The sequence below is a fragment of the Lycorma delicatula genome, chromosome 5, assembly GCF_047948215.1.
Source record: "Lycorma delicatula isolate Av1 chromosome 5, ASM4794821v1, whole genome shotgun sequence".
NCBI lineage: Eukaryota > Metazoa > Arthropoda > Insecta > Hemiptera > Fulgoridae > Lycorma > Lycorma delicatula.
In genome coordinates this window covers 5,051,421-5,068,245 of record NC_134459.1, presented here as the reverse complement: position 1 = coordinate 5,068,245, position 16,825 = coordinate 5,051,421, and the positions used below count along the sequence as shown (strand labels likewise).

General features: G+C 29.7%; 1 protein-coding gene across 1 annotated transcript in view; it reads right to left on the bottom strand.

Annotated features, from left to right (window-relative positions):
* Positions 1–16,825, bottom strand: part of LOC142324680 (neurexin 1-like) — a 311,382-nt gene that overhangs the window by 33,561 nt on the left and 260,996 nt on the right. The window contains exons 9-13 of the mRNA XM_075365567.1: positions 15,532–15,717; positions 9,559–9,702; positions 7,701–7,918; positions 5,568–5,676; positions 3,129–3,341 (exon numbers count right to left, since the gene is read on the bottom strand). Of these exons, the coding sequence (XP_075221682.1) occupies positions 3,129–3,341; positions 5,568–5,676; positions 7,701–7,918; positions 9,559–9,702; positions 15,532–15,717 (870 nt within the window). The remainder of the gene's footprint in view (positions 1–3,128; positions 3,342–5,567; positions 5,677–7,700; positions 7,919–9,558; positions 9,703–15,531; positions 15,718–16,825) is intronic.

Below are 16,825 nucleotides of genomic sequence, written 5' to 3'. Positions count from 1 at the left end.
TAGGGGAAGGGAGTACTTTGAAGGGGACAAGAACCAGTAATCTGTGAAGTTAATAATAAAGGTTAAAAAACTAAGTTCGGTTATTTTCTGAACAGACCTCGTATTCCCAGGACAATTATGGTGGCGATGTTAAATAAAAAAATTATGATACCCGACATTTACTTTAGCGGAAGACACGAGAAGAAAACAGATATTTATAAATTTTCATCAAAGAACATCATTATGGTAATATTTATTCAGAAATATATACTACTAGAAAATAGCATGTTTTCATAAGCAAAAAAAACTCTATGCGGTTTTTATAACCGACATATAAATTTATCTACTTTAAAAGGAACCTTAATACATGGAGATAATCTACGATGCTCTGGCAGTAAAAATTAAAAATTGTAGTACAAATACATAAAAAAGTTTCTTTGACCTTTCATCATTCCGTATGTAATGAACGTGCATGTGGGCAGTAAATAGTTAGGAAAACTAATGGTTGTTCTAGCATTAGTTTATACCCGATTTAACTTTTAATTATACATGACTCTTGATAGAGTCATTTAGAGTATATTATTTGATACATATACATATTTACATTTACTTATTTAAAAATAACCCAAAATGTGTTTATTAACAGACATGTGGAAAATTCTTTAGCATTATAAATACTTCTCACAAGCCATTTCATTTGCAGTGTGTTAATAGCAGCGTACAAATACATATTACAAATAAGTAGCCTGTGCCTTCTGTAAGGAGGCACAGATTAATTGTATACGCAGAAGGCACAGATTATAATTAGAATCAAAAAATTTCTGTCAATATATCAATTAATTTATGAATATGTATGAAGCATAATCGTGCGTATATGATATTCCTTTTTTAATTTGCATTAAAAAATAAAAATATAGAACACTTATTAGCATAATTATTCCCCCGAGAAAAAAATAATGAATGTACGTGAAAACATGTTTAACACAAGATATCATTCATTTATTTATTGAAAAATATTCATAAAAATAGACTATCAAAATACATGTGTTTAATACGAGGTGCGACAATAAAGTAATGAGACTGATATTTCTTTGCAAGATGTGGCAACCCTGCAGCTTGCGTAGGCACACCTTGACCTTGGTCTATAAGCTACTTCTAGTCCAAGCGGCACATTGATGCAACTGCTCAGTCGTGAGTAGTGCTGTAATAAGTGAACACGCGTTTGTGTCTCTCGTCACAGAAATGAAACCGCAAAATATTGCGCGACGGTATGCCATTTCTTTTTGCGTTAAATCGGGTGAAAACGCGACGACAACTTACAGTAAGCTTCAGAAGGCTTTTGGAGAGGAGGTTATGTCAAGAGCTCAAGTTTTTCGGTGGCATAAAATTTTTAGTGAAGGCAGAACGAATGTTGAAGATAAAGACCGCAGTGGACGACCATCAACCTCACCGATAGATGTCAACTTGACCAGGGTGCGTGAAATCGTACGATCTGATCAAAGATTATTCGTGAAAATGATTGCAGAAGAACTCAACATCGATCGAGAAACGGTTCGTCTAATATTAACTGAAGATCTTGGTACGAGAAAGATTTGTGCAAAAATGGTCCCCAAAAATCTCACACAACAGCGAGAAACACGGAAAAATGTGGCAGCCGATCTGTTAGAGCAAACGGAAATCGATCCAGATTTGTTCAGCCGTGTTATCACTGGTGATGAAGGTTGGTTTTTTCAATACGATCCAGAGACAAAACGCCAAAGTTCGCAACGGTGCTCAAAGGGATCACACAGACCAAAAAAAGCTCGCATGTCAAAGTCAAAAGTGAAATGCATGCTTGTGTGCTTCTTCGATTCCAAGGAAATTGTTCATATAGATGGCGGTCAAGGGACACCATTTTCAAACAACACAAGATGTCAAAAAAGCTGTGACGAGGGTCTTTGAGGATATTACAGAAGATGAGTTCCAGAAATGTTATCATAATGGCAGAAGCGCCGGAATAAGTGTGTGCAATCAGAGGGGAACTACTTTGAAGGAGACAACACTAAACATGACTAAAACGGTAAGCAATATTTTTTTTCACATCAGTCTCATTACTTAATGTCGCACCTTGTATATATATATCTATAGTGGAGTTGATTTCTTTGAAATGCAAGTTTAAGGACCCCACAGATATACAAAAAAATCTAATTCGGAAAAATTATATTTACGGCAAAGGTGATTATTATGTTTTTCTTTTTTCAATGCGACTGCTCATGGGGATACAAAAGTGTCGAGGGTCCAGGAGGCAGAACCCCCTGGCTAGACGGTCGGGCGAGTGAAGCGAGCCTTGACCGGCTAGTTGTATATAAATTTCATTAACAAAAATCACCTATTCTACCTTACTAAAGGGCATTTGTATGCGAATCTGTGTGTGTGTGTCCGTGCCCCTTAGTTCATATCTTTAGTACATATTTCGTGGTGGTCAGGTTTAAACTTGTTATACTATATATCTATATATATATTAATAACATATTTTTCTATTTATGTATTTGTTTTTCTTCATAAAATAATGAACCATAATCAAAAATAGGCACCGGAATGTACCGATCACTAGCGGAAAATCCCGATTCGTTAGTATACATTTCTATAGTTAAATTTCTAATTTAACTTTCGTTATAACAATTTTTATCATTCAAAAAAAGTATTTTTACACAAGAGGTAATCAATTTTTGACACCTAATAATTCCATTTCGAGACGCCGCCCGTCCGGAGAGCGTGTCTACGGCATCCCTCTGCAGCTACTATACATACTAACACAGACTTAAAGAAATACACCTTAAAATAAACGCTTCAACTTAAAGATTCTTAAATGCAAACATAAACAGATTTAAAATAAACGCATTTTTAATATAAATTTACCAGTTTATATAAAAGCTTTTTAAATCTGCATATTCGTTACTAGTAATAAAATAAATCGTCAGGTAATGCGTTACCATCATTATATATAATAACTGATAGTATTGAATAGTACTTTTTTTTAGTGTGTTGGTGGATAAATTTTCAAAAAAAATAAATATTAATTGCAATACACTAGATTACAATACGTCTGATTAAAAAAGAAAGTATGTGTGTACTTAATGAAAATTATAATATTTTTTATAATAATTTACCTTTTTGTACATTAGCATTTCCTGCAGTTCGAGCGATTTCAAAGTAATGCATTCCATTGAATGAAAATTGCTGCATCAAACCGGTAAAACTGGGTAATGCATTCATACCTAAGTTAATAGTTCCTAAACCAAGAACTTCTTCGTTATGCGAGTAACCTCCAACGTATAAACCTTGCAATTCAAGAGTGCTTTGTTTACCTAAAACTGTTTCCACTGAAAAAAAAGAAAAAGATTAATATAAATACTACCAATTTGAATTACTCAAATTTTAATCTAATACTGTATTTTGTTAATCTACGCATAACAATTAATTAATTAATGAGTTATTTGTGGGGAAGTCATGAGTTGTAAGAATTGAATTTTCTTTTTTGTATCCTTCATGATGGAATGACATGAATGTTTAATATACCATACATATCATTAGACTATTTCAGAAACAATATTTACAAGTCGTGCGTTAAAATAATACATTGTATAATTCTTAAAAATGAAAGTAAAAAGCAACTAAGGGTTGCATAACTTTTTTGGTTTTGCCACTGACAGATTTTGATTTCATATATATATATATATATATATATATATATATATATATATTTATTTTTTTTTTTTTTTTTTGGGAGGGCGAAAATCGTTTTCACGTTATCATCGCCCGGAAAAAAACTTGAAATATAAAATTAACAAACACAAAAATTAAAACAAATAAAAAATACTTAAACAAATATACTAAAAAACAAAAACAAAAACTTACAACTACTATCTTTGATAACTAATTTATTACTTATAACTGTTACCACAGACAAAACTTAAAAATAACTAATATTAAAAAAAAAAAAAATTATATATATATCTAATATAAAATAAATATAAATTTAATGAAGTCCGAGAGGAGTGTAAAGGGGGCCCCTTCTCAAATAACAGAAAGATTAGATTTAACATAAAATTTGTAACAGTTATAAGATGAAAACTGTTGTAACAACAACATTAAATGCTATGTAAAATACTAATACGTCGAAGAAATAAAATCAATCGGTTTAAAACTTCTTTGTCTTTGCCCAGGAGTCTACGAATATTCCTGCGCAATTTAAATTTATGACGTAAGGCTGCATAACGAATGCAGTTCACAAGGATGTGGCACACAGTCAAGCGGTAGTTGCATCGTATGCATACTGGTGCGTTTACTGCTGACATCAGATACCCGTGGGTAGCTGCTCTCCTACGTCCTATCCGCAATCGGCAGAGGACCACTTCTCACGACGAATGTTTCTGTATGAGGAGTCCCATGGCAATACAGAATCTTCAATGTGCATTACTTCATTCGCTGACATCTTTATACATGTCTGGCTTGACATGAAATGACATCATTCGACTGTTATGTATCAAGAAAAAACATTTTTCTTGATAGTGAATCTATTTCTACACTTTCATTATATGTACAATGTCTTTTAATTAACATCAAATTCTATCAACTGTTTTAGCATTTATAATAAATTATTACATAGTAAATCTGCAGGTTCTGGGCACTCAGCTGTTCTTTTGTTTTTAATGTTACATTGTACTTTAATAATTGATAAAGTACAAAATATAATCACTGAAATACAATTATTAAAGTATAAAAATATGTTGCAGAGGTGGATGAGATATTAAATAAAAATAAATACTAATAGTTTATTAATATTTATGGAATACTTTATTTATGAACTAAGTATATGGGGTGAAATCTTTTCATTATTGAAACTATTTTTAATTTTTTCATAAACAGCAACCAATCATTTTGAAATTTTTTATTTGAAGAGTGTTATGTGCATTTATTTAAATCCAGAATGATTAAATCAAAACAAAGAGGAAGTATTTTTTAACTAAGGAAGAGGAACTGTATTTTAATAACTGTAAATTAAAATATGGTTAATATCAAATCTTGTCCACATCCTCTTGCATGAAAAAGAGGGTCAAAGGAGTTAATGAAAAGAATATGAGAAATTTTTGTTCCTAATTTGTCAGCAAAACATATTGGAAGTTAAGTGTTGATTTTTAGAACTTTTTTAAATTCTCTTATTTACTTATAAGAAATGTTAAAATAGTTGACTCAGCAAAGCTATCCATATATTTTCATCAAATCGCTTACATATAAGAATTATTTAAGTAAACATTACAAATTTGTTCCTAATAAATAGAAAATAATTATATCAGTAAACAACTACAATACTTTTAATTTTAACATGAGTGGACTGCTTTTATTTCCTTTTTTTTGTTTAATGAAATTAACAGTTAAATGTTAAGATATGCTATCGTAATAAGTAAATTAAATATTATCAATAGTTATCAATAAATAATAATAAAACATTATTTACAATAACTGTACATCATCATAGCTGCTATTTTTATTTTAAACATTATATTAATAACGCAACATACACTTCTATTTTGACATATTTATCTTACCTCTTACTGGAACTTCATCATCAACTTGTAAATTCAGATTGCTAGCTCTTCTTGAAAATGTGACTGTATGCCACTGATTATCATTTAATCCTTGTCCAGATAACATTGTCTAAAATATTAATTTCAAAAATATATTAATTGCATTCATTGTATGATTATTATTAAGTAAATTAATCGGTTGCATGCATACATTTTACTGATGAAATAACTCACCATGTAAGCTTACAAAGAAGCTTGCATGTGGGACTGGGAAAATTGAAATTTTTAGTGTCTGAAAAATGCCATGCCTGATCGGGATTCAAACTCAGGCCCTCCAGATAAAAGGCTGAGATGCTACCACTCTGCCATGGATACCTATTTATTTAACGTACTATACAGAAAAACATTCATTGTGATGAAATACATTTGTAATTACTAAAGGACTTCTAAATATAATCATTTATATTTCTTTTCTAACCTCATCGGTATGAGCATGGTATGTAGCTAGCTCGCTTGACATGTTATTTAAGACTCAGTAATTAATAAATAACAGTTGAAAACCACAGAACACATTTTCAATACTGAGCAAAGAGAGTATGAAGTCATGAGTATAAAGTATTAGTATGAGTAACTTCAAATCTACTTTCAAACATCACGTTTTAAATCATCATGTATCTAGACATCATGTTTTATAAAATGTTGATTTTTTTGTGTTTATTATACAAGGAAATAGTTCACTTCAGGAAACAATTAACAGTATGCAATGTTTAAATTTATTTTCCTTAATGTAATGTAATAATCTTAGGTAAAAAAGCAAATAAACTGGAGTGTCTTTCAGTGAGGAACATATTAGGAATGCACACTTCAGTTTTCATTTACACATATGTTTTATTTTTAGCAGTATTTCTTAACTGTCCTTCATATATTTTCTGTAGTTACGTTTACAGATCTCGAAAAAAAAAAAATGCTTTTCAATGACCACTTCCTAACATTCTTCTAAGATTTGCTATTCTATTGAGGTCACCACTTTTGTTCAGCTCTCAGGTTCACTGGGTAACCACTGTAGAAAGCTCTTCCAGGAAATACTGTCCATGAGTAAGCCCTTTTAACTTGGAGAACAAGTCAAACTCTGTTAGACTTGTGAATGGAGTATATGATATGCGAAGTAACATGTCCTGTTTGTACTTACTCAGGAAAGTAGGCATAACCTTCCCAAAATGCATTGATGCATTTTTGTGCGAAATAAGTGGCCCATGCCTGAGAAAGTCGGGTCAATTTTTTGTATTTTTTATGGAATTTTACATGAATTCAAGATAAAGTGTTGCTGTCATACTTGTTCCACATGGATCTTTGTCATGATTTCATTGAGATCATAAGCAAAGATCATCACTCTTGATGTTTGACTGCTATCATCAAAATACTTTGCAACATGGAGAGGATGAATTTTCTATAGTTGTTGAGTGCAATTTGAACTCCACTTCAAAGACTCTAGCCCAGGTTTCATCAGTAGCAACTACTCAAAGAAAAGAGAATGCATGATCTTCTCAAACATGGCTCATCTGTTAATGTTTTCAGTGTTACTGATATTCTAGGTGTAAATAAGGATAGACTTCATGAACTCATACTGGAGTACATGCAGGGAAAACCTGCATGAAGTCCAACAGAATCTGACTATAGTGGTCTGAAATACAGTCTAAAGTTTGCTCACCAAACTTCATGCAAAGCACTATGAATTTCTATCAGGCTTTTACCAAGAAAAATTTCAATAAGATCTTTGATCTTTCACTTCCATAGTACTCAATGTACTTTTAAACATTACTTTTTATTCTCATTGATTCAAACTGGTGTACATCAGGTAACAAATCATCATATGTGCTAATTCCTCGAGTCTTTAGTTGCAATTGTAATCACTTTTCACAGGGAGTGCATATCAACTCTGGTATTGATATACTGGGAATCATTTTTGAAATGACTTTTGTATTAGTATTGCTAATTCTTTTTATTTGGCAGTGATAATTTAAAAATAATAAGGCAAATAAAATTCTCATAAAAGTTTTGATGAACCCGAGTTATTTTTTGTATTTAAAATCCAAATATTTTAATTAGTTATTTTCACATTAGAAGTAAAACCTAAAATCTTATTGAAATAAGTACCTTATCTTTATCCCCGATTCTGATTGTAAGTTTAACTCTGCCAGAATCTAACGCAAGTTGAAGGCGATCAGCAGATTGATCAGCAGTAGTGCTTAGCAGCAGTCCAAGAGGTCGTGTTGTTCTAAACCTTAGAGTAATATCTTCTGTTTGCATTCTTATTACTTCAGGCATGTGAACTGCCATATATTGTGATCCATTAAAACTTAATGTTGTTGCTTCTGTTTAAACATACAGTGGATATAAGTAAAATAATATTTCAATTTTAAACATGTCATCTAATTAAGAAATTATTAAATACTCATATGCAGTAAAACACCCTCCCCCCCCCCCCTACACACACACACACACACACTTTATATTCCTTTTTTAAAGAAATCAAGATATTCTACTTGATGTCAGGTCAATATTAACATGAATTACTACTCAATAATTAGCTTATTATATTTTCTATACATTAAAGACCAATTCATAAATGTTAAAATTTTTATTTTTAAAGGAATACTTTTACATAAAAATGTGGCAAAGAAATATCAAGAAGAAGGATTAATTAAAACAGTGCTAGAAGAATGACTAAAAGTGCAAAGGAAAAAGATGGAAAAGTGTGAAAATTACAGTATAAAATGAAATACGAATAGTAGCTAGCAGAAATTAGGAAATAATAGAGATTGACATGAATAAGGGAATCCTCAGACCAGAGACCACTTTGATGATGATGATGAAATAAAAACAAAAGGAAAATTGATTTGCAAAAATTGCAATATTTTATCTGGTTTTTTTAGAATTTTCTAAATAAACAGTTATATAAATAACAGTTAAATATATTGTTTTATAAACAGTTATTCAGAAACGACGGGTCTAGGTGAAAATGTTTATAGCATAACAACTGGAATATTTCTTCCCTTTCTGATAATATTTCTAAACATTTTTTTTAATGGTATTATCACTTTACAAAATATTTATTTATTTAATTAAAATTGATTGTTTGAAAAATTTTACAAAAATTATACGGTCAATTTTTATACTTGATAGAATTTAAACCAAGATTAAATTCTTGTATAGAGTAAATTATACTACAAGTAGTATGACAATTATTTAATTAAAATTAATTATTTTCACTTTTTGATTTTTTAATTATCTCTACTAAGTACTTTTGTAGAGATATTTGCTTCTTCAGAATGGAGATTTACAAAAATAATTAAAATCATTAAAACTATAAATATAATATCTCAGTAATTGAAGTAATATGAACTGCTCTGCTACTGTTACAGTCTCAGGCTGGATAATGAAGCTGTTGCTTGCTACTAAATTATATTGATTTTAAAAATAAATTTTTAAATAACTTAATTGAAATGCATTATTTCCCTCAAACCAATCATCATGTTCAAATTTTACTTATTCATTAATTATATTTTCAAGGCTTTTTTTATTGCATATGTTTTTAAGGATTTTAAGTTGCTACTATTCGTTTCTAATACTTATATATTTTCTGCAGTTAAATGTATGTATTACATACATTTATTATTATACTGATCTAATTACACTGATCACATTTGAGAAAATGTGATCAGTGTAATTAGATTTTATTTAATTTATTTAAATATGTTAAAATGTTGTTTTATAAAACTTTATGGATGTACTGGTTTGAACTTTTAAACTGTATAGTTTAGCTAATTTACACTTTTATATTAAGAGATGAGTAAACAAAAAAATTAAGTGAAAAATAAAAATATTGTGTTATATAGTTAGCAGTGTATGAATCATACATTAATTACCTCAACAGTATTTAACATAAAGGATTGTTTTTAAAGATTTAAAATAAATAATTTTAAGTAAAATCAAGTTGTGGTGAATAATTTACCCTTTCCACAAGTCGGTCCAATAAAATTTGTTGTAGAGCAGTCACAAATAAATCTGTTCCATCCTTCAGAACATGTACCGGAATTCATACAAGGTTGCGAATCACATTGTGGACTTAATCTATGACATGCAGGTTGGATTGATCCTTAAAAAAATATTAAAAGAAGTTTTATTTATTAATTGTCAATAAAATTCAATAAAATATACACAATATTCATTTAAAAATAAAAAAATACAGTTTTGTTGAATTAAGTTAAGCTAAAAATGAGCAGGTATCACGCGTGGCTGTGGTACTTGCAATCACATTGCAAATCTATGCTGGATCATGAAAAAGTGCCATAAATACCAGAAAGAGCTGTACATCTGCTTTACAGATTACACTAAAGCTTTCGATTGTGTCCCAACATACAAAACTGGGGGAAGCCCTAAAGAAATTAGGCATGCCACCTCATATCATTCACATAATCAAGTCGCTTTACATGGATCAAGAAGCTATGGTAAGGTCATCAGCTGGGGACACTGATTGGTTTCAAATTGGTAGAAGCGTAAGGCAAGGGTGCATCCTTTCACCTTTCCTTTTTAATTTGTATGCAGAAATGACTATGAGAAACACACAGCTAGATGAGCTGGATGTTGGAGTAAAATTAGGTGGCAGGAATATCAATAACTTGCAGTATGCAGATACAACTTATTAGCCAAGACAAAATGTGGCCTGGAAAAATTAATTCAGAGAATCAAGGCGAAAGCGAGAAATTAGGCCTGTATCTCAGTATCATGAAGACAAAAATAATGACAACGCAGGTGATGGCCATGTCAAGATAAAAATCAATGGTGAAAAAACTGAATGTATCCAAGATTTAATTTTCCTTGGTTACAACATCAACTGTGATCTGTGATGAAGAATCGGCACCTGAAATTAAGTGGTGTATAGCACTTTGTTGAACCGCAATGTTTAGTATGCAGAAGGATTGGAAAAGTGGAGATGTCAGGTTGGATAAAAAATGCAGTCGATAGTTTTTCCAATTACCATGTACGATTGTGAGAGCTGGACTCTCAGGAAATCAGAGCGGTGGAAAACCGATGAGTTCGAGTTGTGGTGCTGGCGAAGACTGTTAAGAATCCCATGGACTGCCAGAATCACAATTAAAGAAGTCCTCGAACATATAAAACCAAAAATTTCACTTAAAGCTAAAATCACAAGACTTAACTGACATACTTTGGCCACATCATGTGTGCAAATTGCTTAGAAACTTTGATTATGGTCAGTGGAAAAAGAAAAACAGGACAACCACGGACATGTTGGCTTGACACCATAAAAAGCAACACCTGCAGGACAATAGTGCAGCCTAAAAAGGTCATATATGAAAGACAGTCATGGAGAAGATTCACCTATGGAATCGTCAAGGTCAAATACAACTGAATGACTAATCATCATTTAACAAATAATAAATTATTATGGCTTCACCAACAAAAGGTACAAGACCTTATCTTAAGTGAGAGCATTCATTTAAATATAGTAATAGATTAGATATTGTATCAGTCAATACAATAAAAAGAGAAACTTTGAAAATGCTTATTTCATAATTGTAACAAAATTGCAATTTTAGTAACAGTTTTAAAATTATATATCTTGACAAAAAACCAGGATGTAAATTTTTCAAAAATATCTAATAAAATAAATTATCTATATTAAAGAAAAAACTATATTTAATCCATTTCATTAATCCTATGTTGGTTTTGTATTTGATAACGATCAAAAAAATTTATTTGGTGCAAGGTTCTTGTACTAATATAAATAAACTGTCTTTGTATAATGGCAAAATTTAAACTATATTTCTCATATTTCTTAACATTATAATTTCTTAGTCAGTAAATATCATAATTCACTCTTAATTCAATCGTCTTATGTTATATTGAATGTGTCTCATTAGGCTTTTTTTGTATAACCTAACCATCTTATAGTCACAACGTCAAATTCCATAAATATTTTATCACTTGAATAAAGTCTATGTTTATTTAATATGTTTTTTATTATATTTTTTTGCATTATAAATGAAGTGCTCAGTTGAGAATTAAAAGTTCCACCACAAACTGATAAACCTTATTGCAATATTGATTATACAAATGCACAATATATTAATTTCAATTCATTTACTAAGTACTGATTTTAGTTTGTAGAATAACAGATAAATTTCAGTTTTTTACAATAAACTAAGAATGGTTCTCCCATCTTAAATTTTCATCTATAACTATGCCAAAATATTTCTGTCATTTAACTTATTCAATCTCTGGGCATTTTCATGTTTAGGCACTGCTACAATCCATGTGAAATTTCAGATATAATTTCTTTTGTGGTTGTTCTCTTAAGGAAGGACAAAAAACTATCAGTTTAGTTTTTCTGTATTTAGGCTAACAGTGTTTTAAGATGAGCCATTTCTGAATTGTCACTGATCCCTTTTTATCAATAATGTAAGTTGATTCTCAGCTACCATTTTCAAAGATTGAAACAGTGAATGCCCCTTTAGATAGCTGCCAAAAAGATTAAGTGTCATCCCTCTTAATCTGTACATCTTCAATTCCCATAGCAAAAATTTGTGGGGAACGAATGGTGTCAAAAGGTTTATTCAAGTCTAAAAGGACCATCAAATTTTTTTGTTATTTAAATTATCAGAAATTTTTCTACAGAATAAATACGAGGCATCTTCAATGTTTTTATTGATTTGAAAACTGAACTGATTTGGGTCTATTATTTAATGTTTTTTAATAAATTTACATACCCTAAATTTAATTTGTTTTTTCATTATTTTAGAAAGATTGCTAATTAAACTAAAATTGACCTATAATTTTCAGGATTTTGGAATCACCCTTTCTGAATAATGGTTTAGTTATCACTTTAGAAAAATGACCAATTTCAAAACATTTGTTTATGATAAAAGAGAGTGGTGAAGAAATGAATTTAGCAATATATTTAATTGTGCCATTGCTTTTTCCATCAGGCCCAGGATTGAGTTATTTGCTAGGATAGAGATTATATTTTCAACTTCATCCCTTGTCACAGGGCTGAAATAAAATGAGTAGCTCATTCAAAACTGGTTCAGTGTCATTTGAAACCAGGTTATTACAGGGTAGTGAAGAAATCATTTGTGCATGCATCTTACCCACACTGACAAAGAAATTATTGAGTTTGTGAGAACTAACCTTAAAATCTTGAATTGAATTTTTTTATCTATAAAATCTTTCATATGTTTCCAGAGCTTATTAGTATTGTATTTTTTGGGGCATCTAGTTTAGTTCGATAATAGTTCCTTTTAGTCACCTGTATTGAATACATTTTTGTAATTTTTATAGTTTTTTCAAGTTATTATTGAATGGCTCTTTAATAAATTTTCTACTCATTTTTCCCTAACATTAATCGACTCAATGAACACATTTGTTATCAGTAAACTCAACAGATGTGTCCAACCAGTTCTCTTGAACAAGGGAATCATTCAATTCCCTTGTTCCTTGTTCCCTTGTTGTATGAAAGCTAGCGGAATAATAATCTGTAATTTTTGTTTTTAGAACACTACAAAACAATTGTGAAATTTGTCATTTGTATGTCTAAAAGATAAATGATCTACACAAGATTCTGAATTAACTGATATCTTTATGTTACCATTAATATAAGAAGTAAAAACCATATCCATTGAGTAAGTTGATGTATTCATAATCAGTTTTATCATTAGAATTTATATCTATATTTATATCACCATTTAAAAATACAACTCTTAGCTTTAAAGCTGATTCAGTTGGTTTTCTAAACATTCAAGGAATTTGCTTTTGTCACCGTTTGGTGAATGATAAACAGAAATAATATTTATTTTGTTACTTCTATGATTAGTTCAGTACACAGTGAGTTACATTCAAAAATTTTTGTCACTGATTTCCACAATTATTTCTTTCTTAATAAAAACACAAATACCATTGTTCTTGTTTAAAAAGGGATTATATCCATTTATATTATAACTGAAAGGGACAGCTTCATCACTAAGCTTCAGTAAGAATAATAATATAGAAATTTTAAAATTATTTAAATGCCAAATTAAATCAGCCAAGTCTTTTCTAATACTTTTGATGTTCATATGAAGTAATAAATTAATTAAAAAGAGTTATTCAATGATTTATAAAGATAAACCAAATAGATTTTGAGAAGTAATTTTTTACTGGCATCAAAAGATTTTAAAATATTCATAGGTAGATTATATCAGAAACTAAGTTTGATGTGGCAGGGAGTTTCTGAATTGGGTAAACAAGAGTTAAGAATGTTAGAAAATCCATTAGATTTAAATTGTTTATCCAGTAAATGTGTTGGTGTAATTTTTCTATATCTAAAAATAAAATGAATGTTAATTTCCAGCGAAAAATATGAAGTAATTTTAAGTGATCTAATAAGTTGAAGTGATGAAAAATACTCTTTCTAGTAAACTAGAAAGAGAGAGTATGTTAAAATGATTACATTATAAATCAAAAAGCAAAAATCAAACATATTGAACAGTGTAATAAATTATCTTACTGGAAAACATCTGTAACCAAATTATTGGTATGATTAATTAAGCTGATTTTCTTACGTTGATTTTGCTGTTATTAAAATTATAACTACATTACAACATGAGATTTTATACGATTTAACTGATTCCATTTGCAACACTATCAAACCATATCATTTTGCTTGGAAATTTCTTATTTATATGCCATGATTGTCATCAATATTAATTATTTATTATGTTTATAATACTTGCATCAAAAAACACTACATACGCATAACATCTTGGGGCTTTATAAAGTATAAAGAGCGGATGATTTATAATTTGGTGTATGTAATTCAAATCAAGTGGACAGATATTTACTAAATAACTAATTCTATTATTTCCATGCATTGATATTGGAAAGATAAATTTGGAACAAAAATTGTTTGTTACTAAAAATAGCATTATTCACTTCTCTATGCCAAACAACAAAACTATTTTCCTGTTATACTGCATAATGCTTCAGCCTACAAGAAAGAATTGCATTATGTATTATAGGGAGTATATTTTAGACTAAATTGGCTTAGCAAGGGCACGTAAAAGGATTATGTCAAGATATAAAAAAAAGGAACGAAATTCAAAATGTGATATTCAGAAATAAGATGCGCGTTAAAGAAAAGTTTACTCAAGTTACAAAAAAATTTTTTTGTTAATCAGTGAATCTCCAACTTAATTATATATTAAAAATGTTTTGTTTGGAAGTATAATTGTAACACGTATTTCTTTTTTATTAATATATTACTGTTCATATAGAAGCTAATAAATTAATTAGTTCATTGATAAAATCACCGATCACCAACCTGCTTACTTGAAGGTGAGTGATTTTGCACCAGAGCAGGATATTATCAGCTGCATATTATAAATTTCATCATTAGTAAAATATTAAATGCTTATTAAAGTAAAGTCCTGTTTCCAAGGTGTTTATATTAACAATACAACTTTAGAAGCACTAGAGGTATTTTTAAAATATGGAAATTTTATAATGTGTAAGCGAGGATGCAGTGCAATGTTATAGACTTGCTTACAACACTTTGAATGATTGACTGTTTCACTGATCGATGGTTTTCAGTAAAACAGTTAAATAAAGTAACTCTTTGTGAGCAAATTAATTTTTCAATTTGTTGCCTTTTATTAAATCTTAATTTCAACATTCTGCTTTAATTGTAAGGGGTATATTCCACATTATTTTTTTTTAGTGTAAATATGATTGCGTGAAGAAAATATATTTATCCTTATTAGTTAGTGAGGGGAGATAAAAAATAGCCAAAAAAAGTATTCTATTACTTGATGACCCTTAGTAAAAAAGGGTGATAATTGATAGTATTAACGACTCTGGGAGTTTATTTTAATTTACTTGTAATTATAAATTTAAGGAAAAATTTTTAAAATTTAATTTACAATAAACTTACCTGAGTCTTGCTGTCGTGCATGATGTGCTATATCGATCGCATCACCATTTACAACAAGATCTCTCATACATCCGACAAAACCTTGTCTTAATACTGCTGACCACAAAGCAGATGGTACATGATGATGCGATGCTCCAAGACCGCCTACGTATAAACCGCCTTCCAGATCTAAATGGTTTGAATCACCTAAAAACAGATTACATATAAAATAAATATACTATCTGCCTTGAAGTTTTTTGTTTTTAGATTTTAGTGAAATTTCATTTATATCTTCCCACGCATATAACAAATACTTTTTCAACCGATAAGAAGATTATGTTGTTCTGTTCTGAGTTGGTTCGAGGTAGCTAAGTAGATATTTAATAAAACTTCCTTTAGTTGTTTTATGTATTAATTCTGCTTTAATTATCGACCTCATAGTATCATTACCGATAAATTGTCCAGATGGTTAATAAACTCTTCCTGGAACTATTTCTAAAGTTTTCCTTTTACTTGCCACCATTCACTCCTGTGTCCTCAGCATCTTCTGTCATTTGGTTCATCCGTATCTCTCTTAGTCTTCCTCTAAGCCTCGTGCTCTCCAGCTTTTCTGTTGCAATATTCTCCCTGCTCTGCTGCAGTATACTCCATTCATGGTGTAGCTGATTTTCATAGGCAATAGAATATTCCTGTAGATTTTACCTTGCGTGATATAAGAATTGATGATTAATCAGGGTAAACAGAGTAACCAACCACCTTTCTCCAGTGAAACAGGTTGTATTACTGTAAATTTAAATGATCTATAAACACTGCATATTTGCATATGTACATAAAATTATAATCAACACTACTATGATATTAAATCACAGAATACTACACATCTACAAAATCTTTTTTACTGTGACATATTACCTTTATCCCCTGGAGAAATGAAATAAACTTAAAATGAACAAAAATAACTTAAAAATAGCGTATTAAAAATTAAAAGTAGTATTTTTTAAATTTCTTTCTGATTTTGATTATTTTTGCCTAATTAAAAAAAAATTACCATCAGTTTACTAACTTTTAATTTTCCTGGTTTTAATAATTTAAAACTATTAGCTAAATGAAAAACATTCTTCTTATAAAAAATAGAAAAAGTGATTTGATAAAATAAAATGCTTTAGAAAGATTTAATGAAATATACTATACGCCATAATAATATAGAAATATTCTGATAAAAAACAAAAGGAATGCACAGAATGATGTAAAAATACTGATACCAAGTGTGAGTTAAGGATCTCTGGAATGTGAAAATGGCACCCTGTGTTTCCTG